We start from the raw sequence: 24,932 nt of genomic DNA, 5'->3' as shown, positions 1-24,932 counted from the left end.
AGCCCACCCATCTGACCCCCCACCATCTCACTAAAAGTATCAATTTACCCTAGTTCATCCTCTTTTGTTTTCTTTGCCATTTGTTGATATGTGTGCCATGAAACAAATGTAGGTATGTTATACAGTGGGCTGCATTTTCTTTCTTCAGAAACTTGATCAAACATGACACTCAAGAGCATGATTATCCCAAAACACAAGACGTTTATATTCAGTATTTGGTCAATAAGGCAACACAAATGCAGTTTACACTACATACACACCTTTTCAACCTCATCAAATTGGATGTTTTCCCTCGCTATACAGTAGGCTAAGGAAAATATATCCTTGCATGGCTCATTACGAGGTCTACTTGTCATGCAAGAATCAGAACTGATGTCTGGTTGAACAATGGATGGTTTTGCACATGGTCAAAAGGGGTTCACACTTATGGTAGTGATTTGTGTCAGTTTAAATTTGCATTTAATTTTTTTTGACATGATTTGCTCATTTGAAAAATGTGCTTAGCATCTGCAGCATGAGTGAAAGCAAAGTGAAAATGTTATGCTTTTTAGGTTATGACGGACATCCAGTGAATCCTTGCTTCAATAAAAGTATCGGTTACCAATTGAGAAAAACAGTAACAATGATATTTGCATGCCAAGTATCGCTTCCATTGGGAGGAGGGATTGTGCAGTGAGATGGGAGAACCTCTCCGGGCATGTGGTTTCTGTAAGTTGGGCAAACTTGAGGAATGCCCTTACAAATAGTTTCTATGTGTGCACACGCAAAAGGTAGGAGGCTAACCGGAACAGAGAGCAAAGGAGGGACAAGGAGAGGGAGGGTGCACTCAAAGAATTTCAGAGTGGTATCCCTCTTCTGAAGAGTGAAAGTAATATGGAGGTGTGAGCAGCAGGAATGTGTGTCATGGTTCTCTGGCCCCTTCCTCACCTCTCTACATAGCTGAGGGACTCCCTCTCCTCTCTCCTGCTTGATCGAAACTGAACAGGGAACGTTTCTCATTCCAACAGCTGACATAACACTCAGCATGGGTGTCCCCCATGACTTTGTCTGCTTAATGGCATACACATGACACACAAGTACACACATACACATAGACAACCAACTGAGATGCACATATGACCAGTCACATATAAAGATGCAGAGCCTACCACAGCTTGCAAAGTATTGTAGGCCACCACTTGTACCACCCCAAGTATGCAAGTGAGGGGAGAGGCGAACAAAGAGGGGGGTGATAGATATTTTCATCTCGACAACTACTGGAAGGTATTACGTTACCTCACCCTGATTTCTCCTAAAATGTTAGAATGTTTGGAGGCCACAACCATAGTTTTATGCAGTGGTTTGTATCCACAAGTGAAACCAGGAAGACCTTGCAAAGATTCCCTTATCATGAACCAGGAAGTCTTCCTTGCACACAATTTCTATATCCTCAGTCATCATATGCCAGACAGGGGTTTCCTAAAGGTTTTTTTAAATATTTTATATTTTTTAAAGCTAACAGTCACATTCAATTCTTTAAAAAATACTACTTTATATGGTATGCTTGTTATTAAAATATCCCCAAAATTACAAAAAACGCTTGAAAGTTGTGTTTTTCTTTCAACTGACCTTTCAAAGTTCCCATGGAATACTCTATCTGTAACTCTGACAAAGAGATCCAGATCAAAGATACTCTGTACTGGCCTGTCTGCTGAAACAAAGGAAGTTATGTGCAGAGTTGCTGAGTGACTGTCACAATAACTCAAGTGACAGAAGTAATATAGGAAAGAGATACTCCCTCTCTTTACCTTGCTCTCTCTTTATCTCACTCTCTCTCTCCTTCTTTCATTGTGTGTGATTCAAATCTTCTTTCTGTATCTATTGACTTCTTTGCAGTAATTTGGTATCTTGAGACTGGCTTATATACAACACATTTTACACTCTTATCATTAGAATGTAATTGATGTTCTTCTTTGCATGTCTGTTTTACCTCTTGTACCTCTCTTTTTGTCCCTCCATTTCCCTCTCTTTCTCTCTACCCAATGGATTGCCTCTGTGTGTAGTGCTATTTGTTTGTTTCTGTATTCTTTCAATATGTCTGATTGTATTTGTGTCTTAGTATTGAATGAGAGAAGGTGTGTGCTCCAATACTGGCCATGGGAGAAAGAAGAGAGGATAGCCTGTTTGACTGGTAGAGTCAGCTATCAAAGCCTCCATAGACTGTTTTTAAGTACAATAATGACAACCCACAGTACAGTATGTAAGGCTGTTTGAACAACCAAAACCTTGACTGAAAAACAACAAACTTCAAAATAAGGACTACAGTGAAGTCAAGAAGGATGTCCCTGTTATTGGAAGAAGAAAAAAAATAGTTTCTGATTTTATGCAAGTCAAGAATCTAGTTGATACAGATTTTGTGTGTGGGTGTGGCATGTAGGCTAGTATACTGTGGGTTTCTCTGTATCTGTTCTTGACTGCAAACATAAACTCTCATAAGCTTATCCTGTGTGTTGCCATGGCAGTGCCTAAATTGCAACAGGTGAACTGCTCTGGAATGCAGAGTTGGCAAGGAGAGGAATCCCCAAAAAACTACCATGCCCCCCCCCATCTCTCTCTCTCTCTCTCTCTCTCTCTCTCTCTCTCTCTCTCTCTCTCTCTCTCTCTCTCTCTCTCAATGTCAAAACTAAACACGCGGGGGCGCTGTTTGAAGTTCGCCACAAAAAGTATGACTCATAAATCCTGCGACAGTATCTCTTGCAGCATTTCAACATGGCGGTGTTTGGATGAAAACAATGCACACCACATACATTACTTTCGGAAACTAGATAATAACAGTGAATCCACCATATTTACATTATATGCGAGTTATAAACGATGGTAGTGTGCAACTTTTTTATGCAAGGCCGGTGTCGGTATGGCGATAAGTGTTGGAATGAGCACCCAAGTGGAGGCAACGCTAGTAGTGGAGGAGGTGGTGGAGGAAGCCGCGGTGGTTACAACAACAGTCGCCCGCCTAGCAACCGAGGTGGAGCCGGTGGCGGAGGTAATGATTTTAGACTATTTTCGAAATGCATCAATGTAGCTAGCAACAACTATATCAAACTGTGTAAGGGATGATGATACTTCGTTGAATCTACTCGAATCATTATCAGCCTACATAGCTTAACTAGTTTGTCTAGCTAGCTCTAACCGTGTTAGGTTAGTCTAGCTGTACGGGTTATTTATGCTTACATTACACTTGTTGGTATAACGAACATTATCTTTGTAAGGATTCGGCAACCGAGTGTGGGTGAACCCTTCCCAGAGGTCTGGGGGAAATTATGTGCAGCCCTCTTCCTTCTCGCGTGGAGGAGATGACTGGGGTGGAGGAGGTGGTAACAACTGGAATACTGGAGAAAGCGGAGGAGGAAGGGATAACGTGAAAAGCACAGAGTTCAGTTTTTCTTCTCAAAATAGATTCACAGCTCTAAACAACGCTAGTACCTTTGACAAGGCCGGGAGAGACAGACCTGGGGACGAAAATGAGAAACATCTGTGAGTGTTAATGCATTTAAAGATACACTATATCCTTTAGATTGATTTTTATTATGAAATGTTGCTCTATTCTTTACCCTGTTTTTGTTTATCTGCTCAGAGAGACCATCCAGAACGATATGGAAATTTGGGAGACCTCAGGACAGTGGGTTTTCTCCTGTTACTCAGTGCTCAAAGCCACTATCTCAGGTACTGTGCATTACTGTTAATACTGTAGGCCAGATGATGGCCTACATACATGAGTGACAAAGTAGCTGTTAGACTTCACCTTACCTCTGAATAGAAGTGGTTTTGATGAATGTAGTTAATAGGTATGTAGAGGCCATGACATTAAACCTATATGTACCTCTTTGCAGGGTTCAGAGATCATTCCCCTGAAGAGTTGAGGTTGGAGTATTACAATAACAAAGACTCTGGTGACCTTCAGGGTTATGTGAGTTATTACTTTTGTGAAGTATCCCCATGTATAAGATGCTATCATTATCATTGCTAACTTGTATATATCTCAATGTGTATAGGCTAATGGCATTATTCAGTTGATCAACCAATGGAGAAGCAGAGTCCAGGAGTTGAAGACTATGAATGCTACAACCCGAGTTGCAATGGTGAAACACATATGCTCACACAAACATGCACGCTCACACAAACATGCACACTCACACACCAAGACAAGCACACTTACTCCCAGGATGTATTGACACTGAGAAGGATCTGAGGAAGACAGCTTGGATTCAGATATTCTATGTTTCAATAAATGTAACATTTCAGGGTGCATGCCGGTGTTCAGACTCTATTTGTATCTAGTACTTTTACTAAGTGCACCTAGAAAGAATATTTAAAATTTAAAATAAAACTAAAACAATTCCCAGCTTGACCACAGTTAAACTCTGCGCCCCCAAGCAACATCAGAGTAGATTTAAATTGGAATATAATATAATTTAGTTTCAACACATTACAATAATTATTTTTCCTAGCTTGCTGAGTTAAACAATCCTGTACCACAAGCAACATCAGAAGGATTTGGGTCATCTGGGACTGGATTTGGGTCTTCAACAACCAGCTTTGGAGCAGGAGGTGAGGATCAAATCTTCTATTGGTTCGTTTAAAGCCCCAAACACAGAGAATCTGGAATATAGACCTTTGATAGTTTGGTTCTGACTGTGCTGTCTCATTCTACAGGTTTTGGGGCTCCAGCCCAGCCCCAACCCAGCAGTGCCAGCGGCTTCAGCTTTGCTGTTCCAAGCGCTGAGTTTGGCTCATCAGCCACCCAGGCAGCCCCCACTGGGTTCGGCGTTGCTGCAGCTACAGCTGTTGCCACACCACCTCCATCTGGCTTCGGTTCTTTTCCAGCCTCGTCGCCCCCCTCGGCTTCGGGCTTCTCATTCGCTGCCCCTGTAGCTGAAGCCACCAAGGCACCATCTACTTCCGGGTTTGGAGGTTCCGCTTCCGGATTCAGTTTTTCCTCAACTGCCAATAGCGGAGGAGGCTTCGGGGCTGCGGCCCCTTCTACTGGAGGGAATGACTTTGGACAGACAAGTGTAAGTTCTTTGTTTGGAGGGAGCGCTACAGGGACTGTAGCTGGGACAGGCTCTGCTGGGGAGTTAACAGACAGTCTTTTTACCTCCCAGAGTGAACTGACACCAGAGGAGCTGAGTGAGTTTGGGGCAAAGAGGTTCAGTTTGGGACAGATTCCCCTTAAGCCCCCTCCAGCAAACATGCTGGTGATCTGAATCCACCATACAATTATGTCAGGTATTAAAAAAACTGCAATGTGGTAAACCGTTCAAATGGAAATGTGTAATGTACAAAATGTCTTAACATTGCACACCACTGAAGCCTCTACAGATTTTTTATGATAAACAATTGAACAATAACAATACGAATGTTATCAATGTAATTACAAATATTATATTTACCTTTATAAGACCTAGCTGCATAAACCCCTATGATGGAGTAATGTGGGAAATCACGTTTTTAAATAAAGGATTTTTGGATAAACTATAGCATGTCTGTTTTCATGTAATGACGGTCCATTATCACGTGCCCTAGTATGAAGATACCATTGGAGGACAAAAAATCTACTTCGTGATTCTCATTGGTTAAGACAGAGCGGTCTTCTAGAGAAGTTTAGACCAGACATGTACAGTGCTTGTGAACGTTGAACAGTGTTATCACCTGGTTATTGTAGTATACCATTTTGAGATGTATGTGTATGAGAATCTGTCAGCTAAAGCGTATGCTAAAATCCACGGGTAAGTGCGGTGCATGCGGTCAACATGCCCGTTGCTGAAATGTCGCGTAGTGTCGGAATACTTCGTTCTCTGTATCCGAACGTTCAGACCTTGGAGGAGTTTAGCAACAGCATCGTTTTCAGAGAAGGACATAAAGCGCACCTTGTCGAACCACCCGAAACAACCAGATTCTTGTCGTTTGTCCGGGGAGTGTACGTATGTACAGATAAAACATTGCAGTACGTCCCAAGCCGCAACCAGGTACATGTGCCATTAACTTAAGCAGAGCACTTACTATGTTATACAATCGTTTCTAACTGATTATCCTAAGTTTTCAGTCATTGTGTTTTTAACGGCATTGTAGATACCGATAGCTAAGCATTTTTGATTGTCTGATAACAGTTGGCCTATGTTGATGTTTTTTTTGTTCACCTTCCATAGATCTGCACTCTGCCTGAGTTGTTAGCATTCATTCTCAACAGCTTCAAGCGGAAGAAGAAAAGAAACGTCCTTGCACATGGATACGGTTACCCTTTAGCTCAAGAGGAGCGTGACGCAGACCAGTTTAAATTCCAGGGAGATGTCACTCAGAGTGCAGCTTACATCCATGGTAGTGATCTGTGGAAAAAAGTGTCCCAGCGCCTGGGTACGGATGTCACGCGCTACATGTTGGAGTGCTGCTCCGTGTTTGTGACGGTGCCTCCAACCTGTCTCTTCCAGGTGTGTGGAACACCTGTCTACGAGCGAGTCTCCATGACGACTGGTTCTGGGTTTAACCTTCAAAGCAGGTCAAGACGGAATGCCACTGGGAACATAGTCACGTTGACAATCCCCTGGAACAGGAGAGAGAGATATCTTAAGTATACTAAGAGCAGCAGGAGGAGGTGGGGGAGTGCAGACAGTAGTGGAGAAATAAGACAAAAGAAGAGAGAGAGGGACATGGAGGAGAATCAAAGAGAGTTGCCAGGGAAGAGGAGGCGTATAGAACAGGAAGGTGTCATGCAGAGTTTAGGGACTGTGGAGGGGTCAAATCAGGGTCGCTGTGGAACTGGTGACCAGCCCAAGTCAGTAGACTTGGCTGTGTGCCCTAGACCAGTGGAGGATGTCGCTAGAACAAAACATCCAGTCAAACTACACACCTTGCCCTCAGAGGCTGGTGCCAGTTGGAGAACAGGGCTGTTCCCCCCTCTGCCCCCAGCGCAGTGTTTTATCCGCACCTTGGGCATGCTCTATGGGGGGCGGGGCATGCGCAGCTTCCTCCTAAACAGGAAAAGGAAGGGTGAATGGGATGAGCAGAGGAGACTCCAAGGGCGGGACTTGGTGAGAATAATGTTCTTTGAGGGCGTGGTATATCTCAAAGGGGTGGAGAGGAAACCCAAAAAACTGCCCAAGAGGTTTTTCAACATGGTACCCCTCTTCAGCCAGCTGTTACGTAGACACAGGAGTTGTGCATACACCAGGATACTGCAGAAGTTATGCCCAGGGGTGGTGAAGGGAGTTGGGGAAGGACAGGGGGAGATGGCAGCTCTCCTGCCCCAGCACAGTGCACCTCACCGGGTGTACCTGTTCATCAAGGAGTGCCTCGCCACTGTGGTCCCATGGGAGCTGTGGGGATCAGACCACAACAGGCTCAACTTCCTGTTCAGAGTACGGGAATTCCTGCGCATGGGCAAGCATGAGCGCCTCTCATTGGCTGAGCTCCTTTGGAAGATGAAGGTGAATGACTGTGATTGGATAAAGCTCAGTAAGACAGGTAAGAGTCCGTAAAAGGAAATTATGATTTTGTTTTTCTTGCTGTATTGTCCCCTTTGACAATCAGCTCCATTCACTTCACCATCCCCCTCTCCCGCCCAGGTCGCTGCCCGCCCAGTGAGCTTGCATATCGGACACGGGTGCTAGGACAGTTCCTGGCCTGGCTGTTGGACGGTTATGTGCTGGGTCTGGTCAGGGCCTGCTTCTATGTCACAGAGAGTATGGGACACAAGAATGCTCTGAGGTTTTACAGACAGGAGGTCTGGGCCAGGCTCCAGGAGCTGGCTTTCAGGTAGGCTAACACACACACAAAACACGCACAACACACACAAAACACACACACACTCTCTAAAAGTGACCTTGTCCTCAGGACTCATCAGTGTAAGGGTCAGATGGAGGAGTTGACCCCTGCACAGGTGGTGTCCCTCCCCAGGACCACTGTCACATCTCGGCTTCGCTTCATCCCCAAGACTGAGGGCATGAGGCCGATCACGCGTGTCCTAGGAGCTGACCCCAAAACAAGGGTGTGTGTTCATCCCCTCCATCATAGAATCTCAGGTCATTAGATTAGCTAAGCCCTTTTAACTGCCTGGTTTTCTCAAATCCAAAGACAAAAACCGTGCCAAGGTAGGAACCTTGGTTAAATCCATAGGTTTGCATTCTGAGTGCGGTGTTCCCTTGTAGAGGTTCCAGGCATCAGTGCGGGATCTATTGGACGTTCTGCGTGTGTGTGTGCGCACCACACCTGCTCTCCTGGGTTCAACAGTGTGGGGGATGACAGACATCCACAGGGTCCTAGGTTCCCTCGCCCCAGCTCAGAAGAACAAGCCCCAATCCCTCTACTTCGTCAAGGTTGGTTGACCTGTATTTCTTTTGTTTTGTTGGCAACTAAGCATGGCTTGTATCAAATCACATACTCTAGCATGTCTGAAATCGGGTTTTGTTACACTGAATGTGACGCATAGAATCGGTTTGTCTGGTTGCAATATGATGAGGTATATGGCTTTGTTGTGTTTTGTCACAAGCTGCTAATAATACTCAATCCTCGCATTCTCTCTTTCAGGTGGATGTGAGTGGGGCCTACGATAGTTTGCCCCACTCCAAACTCTTGGAGGTGATTCGTCAGGTTCTGTCACCTGTCCAGGAAGAGACGTTTTCTGTGCGGCGCTATGCCAAAGTGTGGGCCAATTTCCATGAGGGCCTAAAAAAGACCTTCGTCAGAAAGGTGCATACTAAAGCATACATACTCACTCCAAAGCATGCATACACACACTCTCAAATAAACACTGTTTACCTCTGTATTTAGGCAGATTTCCTGGAGGACACTGTAGCATTCACCAATATGAAAGCTTTTGTGATGTCACTGCAGACGAAGGGCAAGGTTCACAATGCCATCCTGGTGGAGCAGGTGAGGGAAGCGGCCATCTTGAGGTGGTCAGTAGTATTCTTTTGAAATGATGGAGCAAATTATAGGCCTAAGTGAAGAAGGGAGTCAGGTGGCTGAGCGGTTAGGGAATCGGGCTTGTAATCAGAAGGTTGCCGGTTCGAGCCAGTTTGTGCCAAAATGACGTTGTGTCCTTCGGCAAGGCACTTCACCCTACTTGCCTCGGGGGGAATGTCCCTGTACTTACTGTAAGTCGCTCTGGATAAGAGCGTCTGGTAAATGTAAGTGTAAATTTAAATGTCTCGTCCGATCTAGCATTTCTCCTTAGATCTGCAAGGCAAAGATGTCCTGGAGTTCTTCACCCAAATGCTCACTGGGAGTGTTGTTCAGTTTGGGAAAAAGTATGTATGCTGCTTTTTCATTACTAACTTTCTTTAGTAATGAGTTAGTTGTTATTAGCGATAAAGTAATTTTTTTGACGTAACAATAGCAATTGATGTGGTCACTGGTTCAATGGTTGTTTGTGAATGCATGTTCCAGAATGTTCCGTCAGTGGCAGGGTATTCCTCAGGGTTCTGTAGTGTCCTCTCTGCTTTGCTGCCTCTGCTATGCTCACATGGAGAACTTCCTGTTCAAAAACCTCACAGAGAAAGGAGGGTGAGGATGATGGCTGCTGCATCTCTTACTTTTCTTTTAATTTGAAACCACCCTTTTCTTCTTGGGATGAAGGCCCTAGGTTATGTAATACATGTGGTGAATCTACTGTGTGGTATTGTAAAATCTGCCTCTAGGTACCATTATCTCCTTTGCCCAGCAGAGGGCAGTCCAATCCCTTGCACCAACCAAGTGGGGTTTCAATGCAATGCTGATGATTTAAACTTGATCTTCATCTCTTTGTGACTAGGCATCTGATGAGGCTGGTGGATGATTTTCTCCTCATCACTCCAGATCTGAACCAAGCACAGACCTTTCTCAAGTACATACACATACAAAAACAGTCCAGTTCACAATGCACATAAGACCCTGACTGTCCTAGCAGCTGCTATACCAGCTGTTAGGAATGTTTCCCACTTCCTGTCATACCAGATACTGGCTGAAATCACTTCCTGTTCCTAGGACATTGTTGGCTGGAGTGCCTCAGTATGGCTGTGTGGTGAACCCCCAAAAGGTGGCCATCAACTTCCCCATGTCAGAGGACCAGGGGGTCTGCCCTGAGACCCGTGTCCTGCCTGCCCACTGCCTGTTCCCCTGGTGTGGCCTGCTGCTTGACACACGCACCCTAGATGTTTACTGCGACTACTCCAGGTAGAATACTGTCACACACATGCCTAGACCCACATGTTTTCACATGTAGACACACACACACACACACACAGTGTTACCAGGGCATTGTGAGATAACATATCGTGCCATATAGATAGCACTAGGACTAATGTTTAGGTGTTCAGTTGATAATGTCAGTTTCACGATAGCCCTACTGGAGTTGTATTATTACATTTTACAGTTCTTATGGCCTAGTATTGTAGACCCTATCCTACCATTGTTACTGTACTTAAAATTCAAATTCTACAAACCATATGTTATGTTTAGAATACCCTATATAGCTCTTAGTTCAACTATAAATCTGATTACTGTTCGATTATTGTCGTACACATTGTACTGTATTTAAATACATCCCTATTTCTTAATGACAAAATTATAAATAATGTATTCGTTTAGCTTCCTGTTTATGTTTGAACCAAAGCAGCATATGATGGGTATTTGAACCAGCAAACTCTTGATCAGCAGCCAAATGCTCTACCACTGAGATAACAGTAAACGTATGCCCACATCATATTTTGTTATTGGTTATTGACTAAAATGCTGATTCATTATTCTCAAGTCCTTTTCCCCCCCTCCATCTCTTAATCTCCCTTTAGCTATGCTGGCCTATCCCTGCGGTACAGCCTGACTGTAGGCCCCGCCCTCTCTGCCGGTAAGCAAATGAGACGAAAGCTCATGGGCATCCTCAGACTCAAGTGTCACGCCCTCTTCCTGGATCTGAAAGTGAGTTGCTTTGCTATTTCCTCAAACCAAGACCTCTTCATACATCCTTAAAAAAATATATATTTGTACATAATGTGAATGATGTAACTGACTTTTTCTTCACAGACAAATTCCTTGGAGGCTGTGTATAAGAACCTGTACAAGCTGGTTCTGCTGCATGCCTGCAGGTACTGTCACCTGACTGCTGTGTCATACTGGGATCCATTCTGGACAGAGGATAAAACATGCAAACGGAATGAATACGTGTTTGTTTGCCAGTTTTGTTGTGAAACCGCTATGAAGTGTTAAGTGACCTAAAATGACCCCTCATAGTAAACACAGGCTTCTCTTTCCCTTTCTCGGTACTCCTCTATAGCTCACAGATTTATGTTTAACACTCAGGGTTGTTAAACAGTCCTCACCTTTCTTCTGTCAATGATTTCCTTGTTACATTGTTTGCTCATTACACCCAGTACAGGGTTTATATGAAGATCAAATGCCAAAACAAACAACAACTCTCCTGGTCTGTCTTCTGTATGTATACTTTCATGTATGTCATCATCTGTTTTCCTCGTGTTTATTTGATGGTTGTTGAACATTTTATGGTGGTTGTGGTAGGTTCCACGTATGTGCCCAGAGTTTACCCTTTGGTCAGAAAGTTTCCCAGAACCCAGTTTACTTCTTGCATCTTATCTGGAATATGGCAGAGTATACCAACCAGCTCATCAGACTCTGCAACAGGGGTGAGCGCATCTTCCTAATGACGTTTCTTGTTGTTCTCTATCACTTATCTTCCAGTGGTCCCTCCCTCCTGTTGAATCCACACCCACTCCCTTTCACTCCACCCACTCCCTTCTCTCGTTATCTCTTTTACCCAACGGCTGTCCTTTCCTCCCAGGAGTGACTCTGGGCAGTAAAGCTCAGACAGGCTGTCTTCAGTATGAGGCGGTGGAGCTCATATACTGTCTCTCCTTCTCCCTGGTTTTGTCACGCTATCGCCCCCTCTACAGAGACCTGCTCACTGCCCTCCACTCTCGTACGTACACGCCTAGGTGGGCCATAGACTGCCCCGAAACACTCCCCAAGGTAGCTGATGTCTAGAAGACCTCGTCTGATGGCACCACCCAAATGTTTTGTTTCCCTAATTTGTTTCTCTGCAGGTAAAAAAAGACTGGAGAGGAATCTGGGAGACCTTAGGCTGCTGCGAGTCAGGCAGGCCGCCACACCCAAAACCCCTCCGGACTTCATGGCTATATGTTTTTAAGGACTACGAAACATGAGCACAGAGGACCATAACATTATAGTGCTTGAAGTACGTACTTAGAGGAATCGGGCAAGAGACAAGGATTATGTCACATCTCCATTTTCACATATTTACAAATTAACTAGTTGTGTCCTCATGCAATCAAGCTGGTTCATATTTAAGAAGAGATGGGACTGGACCTGGTAAATGCCATCCTGACTTAATTTTTATGAAACTGTAAAGCAACAGTGGTCAAGCATAAGTTACTGTATATAATGCCAGCTGGGTAACCAATAAAGGTTGATAGTTAAGATATGAACATGGACCATCCATCTCTTCATCCCACTCTCTCTGGACTTTGATAGCTGATTCATTGTGTACTCTGTATTTTTCCAAGGACGATGGTCATCAATGTTTAACTGATATTTGGACCATTGTAGAAGACATTTTGTTCATCGGAGGAAAGTTGATACTGTGTAGATTGATATTATAATTTATTTAGCATGCCGGTGGTCACCTTTTTATACATTTCATTGCTTTGTGTAAACTTGAGTTTTATAACTATTACATTTGTTCCTTTTTTGCAAGTTTTACATTTAGACAAGTGTACACATCAAAATAAAAATTATGTGCAATATGGAAGGTCTATTCCTCTTCATTAAGCGTTAGGAACTTGGGCAGATTTATCACAGTTTTTTTCCTGATCTGAAGTCTGATGCTGCATTCAAATCAGTCTTGCTATGAGTGCATGACATAGCCAGCGTTGTCGTAGGGAATGGCTCTGTTGCGGTGCCGTTGGGAGGAACGCCGGCGCTTTGCCCAGAGGATGAAGTGGTACAAAGCCACGAGGGGGATGGAGATGACAGGGACTGTGGATAGCAGGATACAGATGGCAAACACCCATTGTGGGTATGGCTGCACATCAAACTGGGGAAAGCCTTCCTATGGAGAGATACAAGTAAGTAACATCAGGGTTTGTTCGGTCTTGAAAATCTCTTTGACTTGATGAGCTGAAACGTATCCTTTTACATAAAGAGTTTAATGCTTTTATTCTATTATACTGTAGTATAATCCTGTAATAGTTTTACATTCCAGAATGATATACTAAGTCAGCTGGTCATAGCCAACAGCTTACAAAGTCTGGGTTCCAGGCAGCATAGGAGGGCTCCACCTGCACCTGGATGGCAACATAAGCAACCAGAACAACAATGAGCATCACAGGACTGATGACCATCCAGCACGCCTTCCAGAAGATGTTGGGCTGCCTTCCCGTCATAAAGAGTATGTCATCGCCAAATCTAAACAGACCCAGACAGGGATATTCAGTTGAGCTTTGAAAAGTGGCAATACACACAATCCAAAAAGAATTACAGGTACGAAATTTGTAGATAAAAAAATAAAAAAATACACTTACCTTTTCATTCCATACACGTAAACCACCGCTATGATTTCGAAGAAGGCTATTATCAGAAGAGGAATTGAACCGACATAGCTGTTAAAGATTTCCAGCCAGTAGTTTCCTGAACTCATGGTGAAGATAAGAGCCACCAGGAAAGATAACATGCAGATAAATGCTGGACGTCCAAAAATAAGAGAAAGAAGGACAGACAGATAGAGAGAAAGATGGAGGAGAGGAATATGAGGTACATTCAAACATGCAAACACCAACCTGTCTTCCTCTATAGAAATAATTCCCCTAATAACTCATGATACATTACTAAATAGGCTATCGATGCCCCACAATCTCCATCCTTTGCCAAGGGACCAAGGGGGACGTCTCTACCTGTGAAGAGCTCCTTGGGTATCCAGCTTGGCACCATGTGGAGGTCCCTGAGAGGGCTGAGGATGCCTTCCAGGTTGCCAAACATGGAAGATAGACCCAGGCTGAAGAGCATGATGAAAAACAGCACCGCCCACACCTGAGAGCCTGGCATCTCTTTAACTGCCTCTGTGAACACAATGAACGCCAGGCCAGTCCCCGACGCACTCTGAAACAAGCAGCATGAGATGGAGACAGGACAATAGAGAGAAGTGAAGTCAACAGAGTGGTTGAAAAGGTACAGGGAGGGTACGAGGCAAAGAAGGATTAGAAAAGACAATGAGAAAAGAGTTGTGAAGAGAGCGTGATGAAAGGAGGTAAAAAGGAGTTGTGAAAGAGAACAACACTCCTACATAGAAGGAACTAATACCTAATACTAATCTACCTGTGTCTTACCTCTTGGAGGAAAGTCTGCAGGCTGCAGTGTTTGAGGTTCAGGGAGAAGACTTTGTCGGGATAAGTCCCGTTCAGGTCCTCAAACCACTGGTCATAGTTGTCAACTGTTATGTTTTGGTCCCCAATGTTGAACGCATTCGTCAATGTTAAGATGTTCCTGCAGATGACACAAATACTTGAAGTACATTTCCTTGTTTGGTCTTTGGCTAAATTCAACCCTTTCTTGTACATACCCCTCGAGACAGGAAATTAAGTTGGAGTTGGCTTTAAATCCCAGGATGGCAAAGATGGGGATGGAAGCATATATAGATGTGGCGCTGTTTATAACCCCAACCAGAACAGCGTCCCTCTCACAGTTGTTACTAACAAACACACACAGAAGAAGAAAAATAGGTGGAAAAGCACCATTTGACTGTTGAATCCTGATGGATCCAGATATGTAAATAAAACGACCTTACGTCTCAGGGTTGTAGCTGGAGAAGGAAATGAGTCCACCAAAAGCCAGTGACAGAGAGAAAAAGATCTGAGTCGCAGCATCAAGCCACATCTGAGGGTTTTTCATCTTCTCCCACTAAGACGAGGACACACACAGTAAGTAGTGACAGGCTGTGACCATGTAACCTCTTTCCCTCTGAATAGGTCTGTCCTTAACCACTGATCAATCAACAATAGCTAATGATTACTTTATTTATTTTATACTGTTTGGAGTGCTCTGAATATAAAAAAACAATGTTTGATCTGTACCTGCTATATTAAGCTCATGAGAACTTAACTCTCGGTCAACCAGGAGAGGAAATATGCTTATCTACAAATTATGTTTATTGTATCATTGATAAACTGTCATCATGCTGTTTGCGTATGCCTGCATAGCCATAAGTTAGTTCTTTGTAAGGTGCGACTAGTGTAGGTCAGAGTCACAATGTTACCAAAGTGTATAATGCCATAAAACTTTTAATAAGGAAAATAGGAGCAACGTCAAGGCCATTTCTAGGAGCTCACGTTGGGAGTGAAGAGGTAGACTAAACCAGTTGAGGCTCCAGGGAGGGTGAGGGCTCGAACCAGGAATATAGTCAGTACCAGATAGGGAAATGTAGCAGTTACATACACAGCCTAGTGGAGGGATAAAAAGAAAACACCAGAGAAAAAAAGGGGGATTCAACAGAAGTTAGTTGACTGCAACTTTTCTTCTGGTTGATACTTATGCAGTACTGTACAGTACGTCTCTGCCTTTTATGATCAGTGATTTTTGAATCACAGGAGCATGAGTCACAAATACAGTTTTCCACTAAAGTGAGTCAACAATTGCATTCAACAACCATGAACATAACAACCATGAATCACCAACTATATACATAACTACCATGAATCACCAACTATATAACCAAGACATCTTTTTTATTCATCTGAAAAAATATGACACGTGCCGTGTATGAGCTGCTGTAAACAAAGAGCATTACAGATGAGTAATTGATGAACATCGATTTGCAGATCCACCTACCTTGCCGATAGTTTCGATTCCCCTGATGAAGCATATGTACACAATTAACCAGGCAGTTCCCAGGCATACAACAATCCACCATTGCAGGGAACCACTGGTCTCGATGTTGGGTGAAATATTCAGAGTCTGACGATACCAGAAGTAGTTGACCGGTGTGCTCTCCACACATTCCGTCACATAGCCTGAGAGAGTGTTAGAGAGGGTGGGTGTGGTGAAGAGAAACCAGTGTGTTTGAGTGGCATGGAGGAGAGTTTGTCTTTCTTGGAATAGCTTGAACTGTCCTGAACATAGTTTATTGATTATGGATGTTTCAGGATGTAATTTTTGACCTTTGCTCCTGAAAGAAGTTCACCTCAAAGTAAACACTTCCTTAAAAAACACTTATCCTAGACAAAAATATACATAGTAAGGAAGAGTGTCTTTTAAAAATGGTAAATTCTAGATTGGACTAAATCTGTGTCTACTAAACCAGTTGTAAGAATGAGACATCAGGAACGTCCAGTGTAGTGGAAATGTACTCATTTATATGTATCCAGTCTACCTGTGTGGTTGGCATTAATGGGGCACTCTGCCCAGGGGAGGGGGTCCTGGAAGGAGTGGAAAAAGTACCAGAGGACCCAGGCCAGGATGGTGTTGTAGAATAGACCCACCAAGAAGGACACTATCATGGAAGCAATACCTGCACGCGGGAAGTGACATCATTATTTGTTACGAGTAACATTTTGGATTGTGAAAATCTGCAAGATCATTATTTTAGTGCAAAACAGTGTCGCCAAGGCCTACCAACTCCCCCAAGGAAGGGTGTGATGGCATTCCAGACCCCGATGCTGCCCATACGCAGCCTCTGCCCAATAGCCAGCTCCAGGTAGAGCAGTGGCAGCCCCTCGAACACCAGGGCTATCAGGTAGGGGATGAGGAAGGCACCTGGGTGGGTGAGAGGCTGGAGGTCAGAGACCAGGCGGAGGGTTCAGGAAGTCAAGTCAAAGGGATTTGTATGTCATGCACAGTAATGCACAGGTCATTCTGGGCAATTACATTATTATGAAAAGGCAAGGCAACTGCCACGGGTAGGCATAAAAATACACATAAAGATTATATATTTTTAATGGTTACATTACTTTTTTTCTCTAGATTCTTCTATTTCAATTCTTCTCTCCTCTATAATGTCTGTGATGTTAGTTGATTTCATTGGTTTATTGGATTTGTTTTGGGCATTCCTATCTCTGTGGCTGCCACAGTGTTGGTCATAGATGCCCTACCAAAATGTGTGCATACACTAAAAGGCTGAATTTTCCCACTATACGTTCAGTGGCCAGTTTAGAAGATCACTGGCCATGGCAGACTACTATCTGGGGCTATGAGGTCACGTCAAGTTAAAGGACACATTCCTGGGATTGGACATTAACTCCGTTAGACTCTGAATCTGATTCATTATCATTTTAAAATATGTAAGAGGTCAAGAGGTCCTGTTGAAGGAGGTGTGAGGCACATAGGATATTTTGTAAATTCATGCTGAAGTATGTTATCATATACAGCCGTGGACAAAAGTATTGGGAGCGACAATACATTTTGTGTTTACAAAGCTTGCAGGGCCTTGGAATAAAATAACTGCTAACATAATTTCAGTAAGTCATATCATCAGCACAGGGGAAAGTGTGAACTAGTTCTAGCCAGGTGAAATCACTCTATCACTCTGATTGGATTTTAAGAGCAGATTGACTGCTGTAAAAGAGGGGACTATTTGCATATATTGAAAATCTTTGCCCCAAAAAAGCTTAAAAAAATATGAAATGGGCCTTATTGTATTCCAGTATTCGATAGAAACATGTGAAAACATTTTCCTCAAATACTGAACCAGCAAACTTTACAAAACATTGCCAAAACTTATGGCCACAGCTGTATAGTCCCATTAACCTGCAATATCTTTCAAGTTATTGACTCACACTGCCCCATGTCAGTCACACAGGATTAACAGTCTAATTCAAGTTCAGGTTAATTAGGAAACATGAAATGTATAAAACAAAAAATAATAATAGAAAAATAATAGGAATATGAATGAAATAATGATTGTAAAATAAACCATTGTGAATTGTGATACTGAACCAGAGAAAACCCTCACCTCCTCCGTAGATCTGACACAGGTAGGGGAAGCGCCACACGTTGCCCAAACCCACAGCAAACCCAATACAGGTCAGCAGGTACTGCACCTTGTTGTCCCACTTTGGCCTCTCTTCTCTCTTTGTGTCCACACTCAATCCTGAATCTGCCATTTTCTGCAAAAATAGGATCAACACAGGCTTGGGTGTAGTTCTGTTTTTAGTCCAGCTCCGGTCCTAGCCTGTAATGCATCGAATTGTAATTTCTCCTTGAAAACTTGATTTCAATTGGGTTTTTTTAATCCTATGGTCATACTTTGAAATCGGATGCAAATGTAAGGCACTCCGAAAGCCTTGTTAATAGTATTCTGAACAATCTCACTGTCGCTAGTCTAGGTCTCTAAGGTGAAGTAAATAGAAGTTCTGAATGCTGTTCTATTTCCTCTGTCCTTGACTCTCCACAGTGGATTAGCTCAAATGTGAGCATGTGTGCAGTAAGACTCTCAATTCCAGATCTGTCATTGGGAAGCAGATTTACTTATTGTGTAGGGAGAAGCAAAGCAGGGTACCAGGAAGAGTGACATCATCATCTAGTGGTCAAAACTCTGTTAATAGGTAACCTGGTGATGCTGCTTGTATCCTGAGGGAGTGACAAGGAAATGATCTAAAAAACCTTTACCTTTCAATAAAGAAGTACAGATGGGAAATTGTCTGGGGTAGAGACTATAACCATTAAATGGACCATTAAAGTTTTTTAAAGGAAATGGTTTTATCAGTTTGGTATATGATAAACAGGTAGGCCAGGCAAAGTTCAGGAACTGTGATATAAAAACTTCCATATTAAATACAGATAATGACTACAACCCCAAACATGCATAAAAAGAGGTTTAAATTATTATACACCTAATAAAATATTTTTATTAGGTTAAGTATTAAAAAAAAGAAATATGATCTTGCTCTTTAAATAAGGTGACATATACACTTTTTGGCATTTAGAAAAAAAGCAACAATGCACAAATGTAACTTTAACTAATGTCTATGTATATTACAATATATTATTAAACTAGTGGACATGATTGTGAACAGTTTCAAGAGACTGTAGCAGCTAAGAAAGGGCCAACATCAAAAGTTTCTCTGGTCTCAAGTTCATTTCATTTAATAAAAGCACATTTAAAAACAATGTATTTTTGTGTCTATTTATAAACAACATTTAATATTGCCAATTTTAAGTTTTTTTAAGTTGCAAAAAGACTGAACTAGACAAAACACTGAAATGCTTAAAAAGAAAGAAGAAACAGCTTAACTTACATACATGTAATATGATATTGGAAATAGTAAATTTACTAATGAAATACATTTTAGCGACTTACAATCTGCAAAAACTTTATTGAACGTTTTCCAGAATCTGCATCTGGTTTTGATTCTTGCAGCACCGGTCGTAGATGACCTTGCCCAATGCATAGATCGGGACTATGACAGTTGGTACACCAGCTAAGATAAAAATAATACTGCTGATCCAGCTAGGGTAGGTCTTGACATCCAACAAAGGGAAGTTCTCCTGAGACATTGAAGAAATTATGTTAGAAGAACATTCATGTTTTTTTGATCATACATAATTCACAGTCATTTATTTGACAGTTTATGCAGGTAAGATCTACATTATACAAATGAGCAGTTGGCACTTTAAAACCGACGTGGCTATGTTGGGGAGTCAGGTGGCTGAGCGGTGAGGGAATCGGGCTAGTAATCCGAAGGTTGCCAGTTCGATTCCCGGTCATGCCAACTGATGTTGTGTCCTTGGGCAAGGCACTTCACCCTACTTGCCTCGGGGGAATGTCCCTGTACTTACTGTAAGTCGCTCTGGATAAGAGCGTCTGCTAAATGACTAAATGTAAATGTAAATGTAATGTAATGTTGTAATTACAGATGTGTTCAGTAGTTTTAGCGAGCTATCACACATACTGATTCAGGATCCCAGGAGAGGTAGGTGAGTTCCTCTGTGATCTTTCCCACCAAGTAGAAGATTAAGATGACCAGAACAATAAGAGGACTGATCACCATCCAGGTGCTTCGCCAGAAGATGTTTGGCTTGTGTCCAATCATAAACTCTATATCCTTGTTAAACCTCGGGACAAAGGACATCATTGAATTACTTTTTAGACTTGGGTCAGAGTGTGCCAACTATGTTATAAAACAATTGAACTGGTTATTTATCATGGTTATAAAACACTGCTACTGAATAAATACTAAATCTGAATCACACATGACAAAAAGCTAATTATGAGAGATCTTGAAGCTTTTTCTCTACCTGTCTATCCCGTAGACGTACACAACAATGAACATCTCAAAAAAGGCGATGGTGAGAAGGGGGATGGAGCCGGCAAAGTTGTCAAAGAAGGCGAGCCAGTAATTCCCTGAGCGCTGAGTAAAAAGCAAGGCGATGACGAAAGCCACCACGCAAACAATAACTGAAACAATAAATGAAACAGATATTTTAGGTCCATGGTAAAAGGTGAAAAAATCTGTACCGTCATTCTACTTTCCAGCTTTCCGGACGTGGAAACCAGCACCTGGTCACTCAAGAACAGTAAAACATGAGCACATTCTTAATCTTATGGATGTGCCACACTCTGATTCACATTAAATGTTTTTATTGCAATGTCTGAAAGTAAAATACTTCTTAGACCTGTGAGGACTTCTTTGCGCCAGTGTTTCGGGAAGATGCCAAGATCCTGCAGGGGCACCACCACTCCCTCCATGTTCCCAAACATGGTGGACAGCCCCAGGCAGAAGAGCATGACGAAGAAGAGGATGGCCCAGAGAGGAGACACGGGCATCTTGCTGATGGCCTCTGTGAACACGATGAAGGCCAGACCTGTTCCTTCAACACCCTGCAGGTACAAAATGCATCATAGAGATTCACAGCATTGTACATGCATGTCAATACATATAACAGCTCTATGTTGTTTTGAAGCGAAGGTTTCACAAAGTTTCTAATGACTGAAGCTCGCTACCTCACTGAGGAACTGCTGCATGTCACAGATTTTGATATCCAGCGACTGAATAATGTCCGGTGAAGTGGTGTTCAGACTGTTGAGCTGGTCCAAGTAGTTGTCCTCTGTGATGGAGTCCTCAGGCAGTTCAAAGGCATTCAGTAGTAATAGAATGTTTCTGAGAAAAACAAACTAGTGTTTGAGTCAAACAAAAAGTTCCCAGGCATGGATTCATCTGAGCTCACTGAAGATTCTACATTTGAATATGTTTTTAGTCCTAGCCTTTTAGGGGCCATTTATGAAATAATTCAGACTGTCTGAAGTTTGCATAATTGATTATTTCTTGATGAGGACTCTACTATACTCTACTGCACTTTTTTGTATTCTGCTCTAGGCTTCTTGTTCTCCTCCTCTCCTCTTCTCTCCGATCCTTTCCTTTCACTTCATTCGTGAAAAAGAAAGTTTTGAAAGGTTGAAAAAACCTTTGTTAAACCGTGTCATATGTTTGTGTAAGGACCGTCTGAATTATTTCCTAAATGGCCCCTCATACTAGGCTGTGACAAATTAGTTTCAGATGCAAATATTTTGCATTTACAAATTTAAAGAACTTGGATGTGCATAATTAAGATTGACAGACAAAACACAAAGAAAAAGTTCAAAAATAAAAGTCAACCACATTTGGCTTCCAGGCAAAGTCAAAATAGACTATGCAAGATTTACCAGGTGTGCTTCAGGTAGGCCAGAATCAAAGGCCCTTAGAGAAATGTAGTCCAAACATACCTGTTAATGCAGTTATCAAACCTTTCAGTGGCCTTGAAGCCAATGATAGAGTAGATAACAGTAGCAGCATAGACAGAAGTGCACCCTGTAATAACCGCGAGGATCACAGCATCTTTCTCACAGTCGTTGCTGTGGAACAAGTGTGGAAGAAGACTACAGTTCACACGGCATACAAAACAGAAATACACATCCCAGGATTCAATGCATTGCTTCCGATGTTTAACATTCCACCAGCTGATTAAGAACCAGTAGGCGTTTACAAATAATGTTGGTTCTTCAGACCTGAGTAGAATCCAGACGGAATCTTGGAAACTTTACCCCGGACAGATTTTGTATGAGGAGGAGCCAACAGGCCTTACTGAACGGGGTTGTAGCTGGAGAAGGAGATGAGACCTCCCCAGGCCAAGCCAAAGGAGTAGAACACCTGGGCCCCTGCATCCAGCCACGTGTTTGCCTTCATCAACTCGTTGACCTCGAGGGATGGAAATTAACACAGTTCAACATGTCTTTCTTTGTTTACATGCACAAGAGAAGACATGAGGGATGAATGTGTGGTGCTTGTCAATTGAAGAACACGTGCGGATGTTTTGTAAATGTTAATGCTTACGTACATCGGGAGTGAAGAGGAATTTGATGCCACTCAGGGAGCCTTTGAGAGTCAGCCCTCTGATTAGGAAGATGGTGAGAACGATGTAGGGCAACGTGGAGGTGATGTACACAGCCTAGCACACGTAAATACAGAAAGGACTGTTGAGAAAGAGTGGGACAAGAAACTCCTAAAAACAACACAGCGTTTATTAAAAGAAATGTATTTACAATCTAAAACTCAGCTGATTTTAAATTCACTTAAAACTGGGCAGTTCAATTTGTTCATGTACAGACTTCAACCTTCTTACCTTTCCTGTGGATTCAATTCCCCTGATGCAACACACACCGATCACTATCCAGGCAGAAAGGAGACACAGGACAATCCACCACTGGAGATCTCCAGGGTCCTCGATGCTTGCTGAGGAGTTCAGCGTCACTCTGTACCAGTAGTAGTCCTGAGGTGAGCTTAGGCCACATTCCGGCACTGGTCCTGGACCATGCAACAAAACAATTTATAAGTGTGGGTGTGCTTGTCTGTGCGTTTGTGTGTGCTTGTGTGTGTCTATTTTTGAGTTTCTGTTCCGTTACCTGTCTTGTTTTCATTGAGCGGGCATTGTGTCCATGGCAGGGGATCTTGGAAGGAGTTAAACAGGTACCACATGATCCAGGCCATGATAGTATTGTAGTAGAGTCCCACAAAGAAGGACACTAGCATTGATGCAATACCTGTATGAGTGTAAACCCTGTTACTCTCCACATCCTTATGATTTGTCTATGAACAACATCCTGATCCTAGTTTTAGCCTCCTGGTTACTTTTGCTCTTTTGCTCTTTTGCTCCAGTTCAGACTGGTGCATGAACTCACCAACTCCTGTGAGGTAAGGGCTGATAGCCCTCCAGCATCCCACACTGCCCTTCCTGAGGCGCTGGCCAATCGCAAACTCCATCAGTAAGAGGGGGGTTCCCTCCAGTACCAACAGGATCAGGAAAGGGATCATGAAGGCTCCTGGGAATTCAACCAACACATTGTGATGAAGCTGCCAGAACATGCGTGCAGTAATTCAGTAGGTGGCAGTAGAGGATTTTTTTTAATCGGACAAGTTGCATCTTGCATCATCTAGCTAAATGCAATCTTGTTAAGCAAGGGCGTAGGTTTTCATAATACATGGGATATGTCCCCCACTTTTTCTTAAGAAAGTTATATTTAACAACCTCATCTTCAGTTATAAAAGAAACGCATCTGTTCTCAAGTGAGCTAATTTCTACCTTGTGTTATATAATATTGTTTTTCAGTAAGCATCAAAAGCCATCCGCCATAAAATGACATTCACAGATTGGCCTGGTTTGTGGACAAACTGCTTGCTATGCAGTTTTAGAAATCCGTTAATTTACTGTGCATCTGCCCTCGAAAGACCAAGGATAACGGTTTCAAGGAGTGGGAGTATCCATGATGTAATGGTAAAAGGCATTGTTAACTAACTTATTATCAAGAATCATTGATCAGACTTATGGCATTTGCTCCTACTATTCAAATGTCTCAACAAATATGTGACAGATTTACAGCTTTAGTCATCATTTCAAGCCCCAAGCACAGACAGCATCTTAGTATGGCTGTGTTTTCCATCCATTTAAAAACAAATCAAAGATACTTGAAATATCAGTCTTGTCTAAATTGTTGGCAGGGTTTGCCATTGGTTCAGTAGCAAAGGATTCACAGAGAGTGTTACCCATGATAGGTTCATTATACAGACAGCCCTACCATAATGACAGAAATGTGGTGTTCACATTACTATGAAGCGTACAATCTATTGCATCTCTCAGTGGGTAAGTAAAACAGTACACTACTACTGCTTTCCAAGCTTCTCATATTTATTAATATTGTAGTGTGCAGTAAGATATATAACTTTGTTTTTGCATTTGCAATGTACATACCTAATTTCACTTTTCATTGTAGTCATGCAGTTAACTCAATCTGTATCCCCCCTCTGTCTTCCAGTCCCAGCTTACCTCCTCCATGGCTTTGGCACAGGTAGGGGAAACGCCAGACGTTGCCCAGCCCCACACAGAAGCCCACGCAGGTGAGAATATACTGGGCTTTGTTGTCCCATTTGGGCCTTTCACTGGTCTCTTTTTGCTCTATGGTCTCAAGGTCCTCAAGTGAAGGGATCCGATCATCCAGACCCGGGTTCGGCAGCACCAGTCTCATGGCTGCAGGTTCGGTTCCTCACTGGCAAAGGTAAGACGATGGACAGGCATCAACCACAGCTCAGTCTCACTAGCACTTCCACTGTAGCATGCCTGAGAGGAGCCAGTTAGCCAGCAACTCAGCATTTGTGTTCATGCATGTGTGTGATGGGGGAGGAGGTGTGTGTGTGTGTGGGGGGGGGGTGATGGGGGTGCTGATACATGGCACTGTATGCATATGCACATGCTGAAGGCCATTGTTTTATGGTTTTTTATCTTTTGCACTTTTATCTTTTAACAACCCCCCTACCTGTGTCCATCCATCCGCTTTCAAAGCCATTAGCCTTGAAGCTCCAAGTCTAGTCAATAAAGCAAGAAGATACAGGACATTTGATAATAATTCATTTAGTATCCTGGCCAGTGAGAGTATG

The 24,932-nt window shown here is 42.8% G+C and overlaps 4 protein-coding genes across 4 annotated transcripts; 2 read left to right on the top strand and 2 right to left on the bottom strand.

The window, feature by feature from the left end:
• The first annotated feature begins 2,756 nt into the window (after positions 1-2,756).
• nup42 (nucleoporin 42) lies at positions 2,757-5,512 on the top strand. The gene is made up of 7 exons (XM_067255944.1): positions 2,757-3,022; positions 3,249-3,513; positions 3,614-3,702; positions 3,870-3,946; positions 4,032-4,118; positions 4,488-4,587; positions 4,693-5,512. The coding sequence occupies exons 1-7, from the start codon at positions 2,854-2,856 to the stop codon at positions 5,241-5,243; spliced, it is 1,338 nt and encodes a 445-aa protein (XP_067112045.1). The 5' UTR covers positions 2,757-2,853; the 3' UTR covers positions 5,244-5,512.
• Positions 5,513-5,789: 277 nt separating this feature from the next.
• On the top strand, positions 5,790-12,640 carry tert (telomerase reverse transcriptase). The gene is made up of 16 exons (XM_067255365.1): positions 5,790-6,005; positions 6,186-7,497; positions 7,599-7,788; positions 7,867-8,020; positions 8,181-8,348; positions 8,560-8,721; positions 8,803-8,904; positions 9,196-9,281; positions 9,421-9,537; positions 9,785-9,856; positions 9,997-10,185; positions 10,800-10,926; positions 11,032-11,093; positions 11,524-11,648; positions 11,804-11,941; positions 12,066-12,640. Exons 1-16 carry the CDS (start codon positions 5,790-5,792, stop codon positions 12,167-12,169), a joined length of 3,324 nt encoding a protein of 1,107 aa, XP_067111466.1. The 3' UTR covers positions 12,170-12,640.
• Positions 12,641-12,774: 134 nt separating this feature from the next.
• slc6a18 (solute carrier family 6 member 18) lies at positions 12,775-18,166 on the bottom strand. The gene is made up of 12 exons (XM_067255366.1): positions 17,981-18,166; positions 16,645-16,785; positions 16,403-16,540; positions 15,862-16,043; positions 15,363-15,473; positions 14,822-14,934; positions 14,597-14,725; positions 14,364-14,520; positions 13,932-14,136; positions 13,563-13,722; positions 13,284-13,446; positions 12,775-13,090 (listed from the first exon to the last, which is right to left on the bottom strand). Exons 1-12 carry the CDS (start codon positions 18,129-18,131, stop codon positions 12,887-12,889), a joined length of 1,854 nt encoding a protein of 617 aa, XP_067111467.1. The 5' UTR covers positions 18,132-18,166; the 3' UTR covers positions 12,775-12,886.
• A 929-nt stretch (positions 18,167-19,095) lies between these two features.
• On the bottom strand, positions 19,096-24,568 carry LOC136961932 (sodium-dependent neutral amino acid transporter B(0)AT1-like). Its single transcript, XM_067255440.1, has 12 exons — positions 24,325-24,568; positions 23,183-23,323; positions 22,907-23,044; positions 22,627-22,808; positions 22,342-22,452; positions 22,090-22,202; positions 21,731-21,859; positions 20,972-21,128; positions 20,644-20,848; positions 20,266-20,425; positions 19,920-20,082; positions 19,096-19,515 (listed from the first exon to the last, which is right to left on the bottom strand). Exons 1-12 carry the CDS (start codon positions 24,521-24,523, stop codon positions 19,342-19,344), a joined length of 1,872 nt encoding a protein of 623 aa, XP_067111541.1. The 5' UTR covers positions 24,524-24,568; the 3' UTR covers positions 19,096-19,341.
• Positions 24,569-24,932: the final 364 nt, after the last annotated feature.

This window comes from Osmerus mordax, chromosome 18 (genome assembly GCF_038355195.1).
Source record: "Osmerus mordax isolate fOsmMor3 chromosome 18, fOsmMor3.pri, whole genome shotgun sequence".
Classification (NCBI taxonomy): domain Eukaryota; kingdom Metazoa; phylum Chordata; class Actinopteri; order Osmeriformes; family Osmeridae; genus Osmerus; species Osmerus mordax.
The sequence above is the reverse complement of the archived record's forward strand: the minus strand, read 5'-3'. Positions and strand labels throughout refer to the sequence as shown.

Bases quoted from the DNA above. Each gene is read 5' to 3' on its own strand.
- slc6a18 (XM_067255366.1), bottom strand. From the start codon at position 18,131: ATGGCAGATTCAGGATTGAGTGTGGACACAAAGAGAGAAGAGAGGCCA. The intron at 16,044-16,402 runs GTAGACTGGATA...ACACTCTCTCAG, and splicing joins CATTAATGCCAACCACACAG to GCTATGTGACGGAATGTGTG. The intron at 13,091-13,283 runs GTAAGCTGTTGG...ATCTCTCCATAG, and splicing joins CTGCCTGGAACCCAGACTTT to GAAGGCTTTCCCCAGTTTGA.
- tert (XM_067255365.1), top strand. From the start codon at position 5,790: ATGCCCGTTGCTGAAATGTCGCGTAGTGTCGGAATACTTCGTTCTCTG. The intron at 7,789-7,866 runs GTAGGCTAACAC...CCTTGTCCTCAG, and splicing joins CTCCAGGAGCTGGCTTTCAG to GACTCATCAGTGTAAGGGTC. The intron at 9,857-9,996 runs GTACATACACAT...TCCTGTTCCTAG, and splicing joins CAAGCACAGACCTTTCTCAA to GACATTGTTGGCTGGAGTGC.
- nup42 (XM_067255944.1), top strand. From the start codon at position 2,854: ATGGTAGTGTGCAACTTTTTTATGCAAGGCCGGTGTCGGTATGGCGAT. The intron at 3,514-3,613 runs GTGAGTGTTAAT...TTATCTGCTCAG, and splicing joins GACGAAAATGAGAAACATCT to AGAGACCATCCAGAACGATA. The intron at 4,588-4,692 runs GTGAGGATCAAA...CTCATTCTACAG, and splicing joins AACCAGCTTTGGAGCAGGAG to GTTTTGGGGCTCCAGCCCAG.
- LOC136961932 (XM_067255440.1), bottom strand. From the start codon at position 24,523: ATGAGACTGGTGCTGCCGAACCCGGGTCTGGATGATCGGATCCCTTCA. The intron at 20,849-20,971 runs GTAGCGAGCTTC...TTGTACCTGCAG, and splicing joins TGCAGCAGTTCCTCAGTGAG to GGTGTTGAAGGAACAGGTCT. The intron at 20,083-20,265 runs GTAGAGAAAAAG...CTTTGTCCCGAG, and splicing joins TACGTCTACGGGATAGACAG to GTTTAACAAGGATATAGAGT.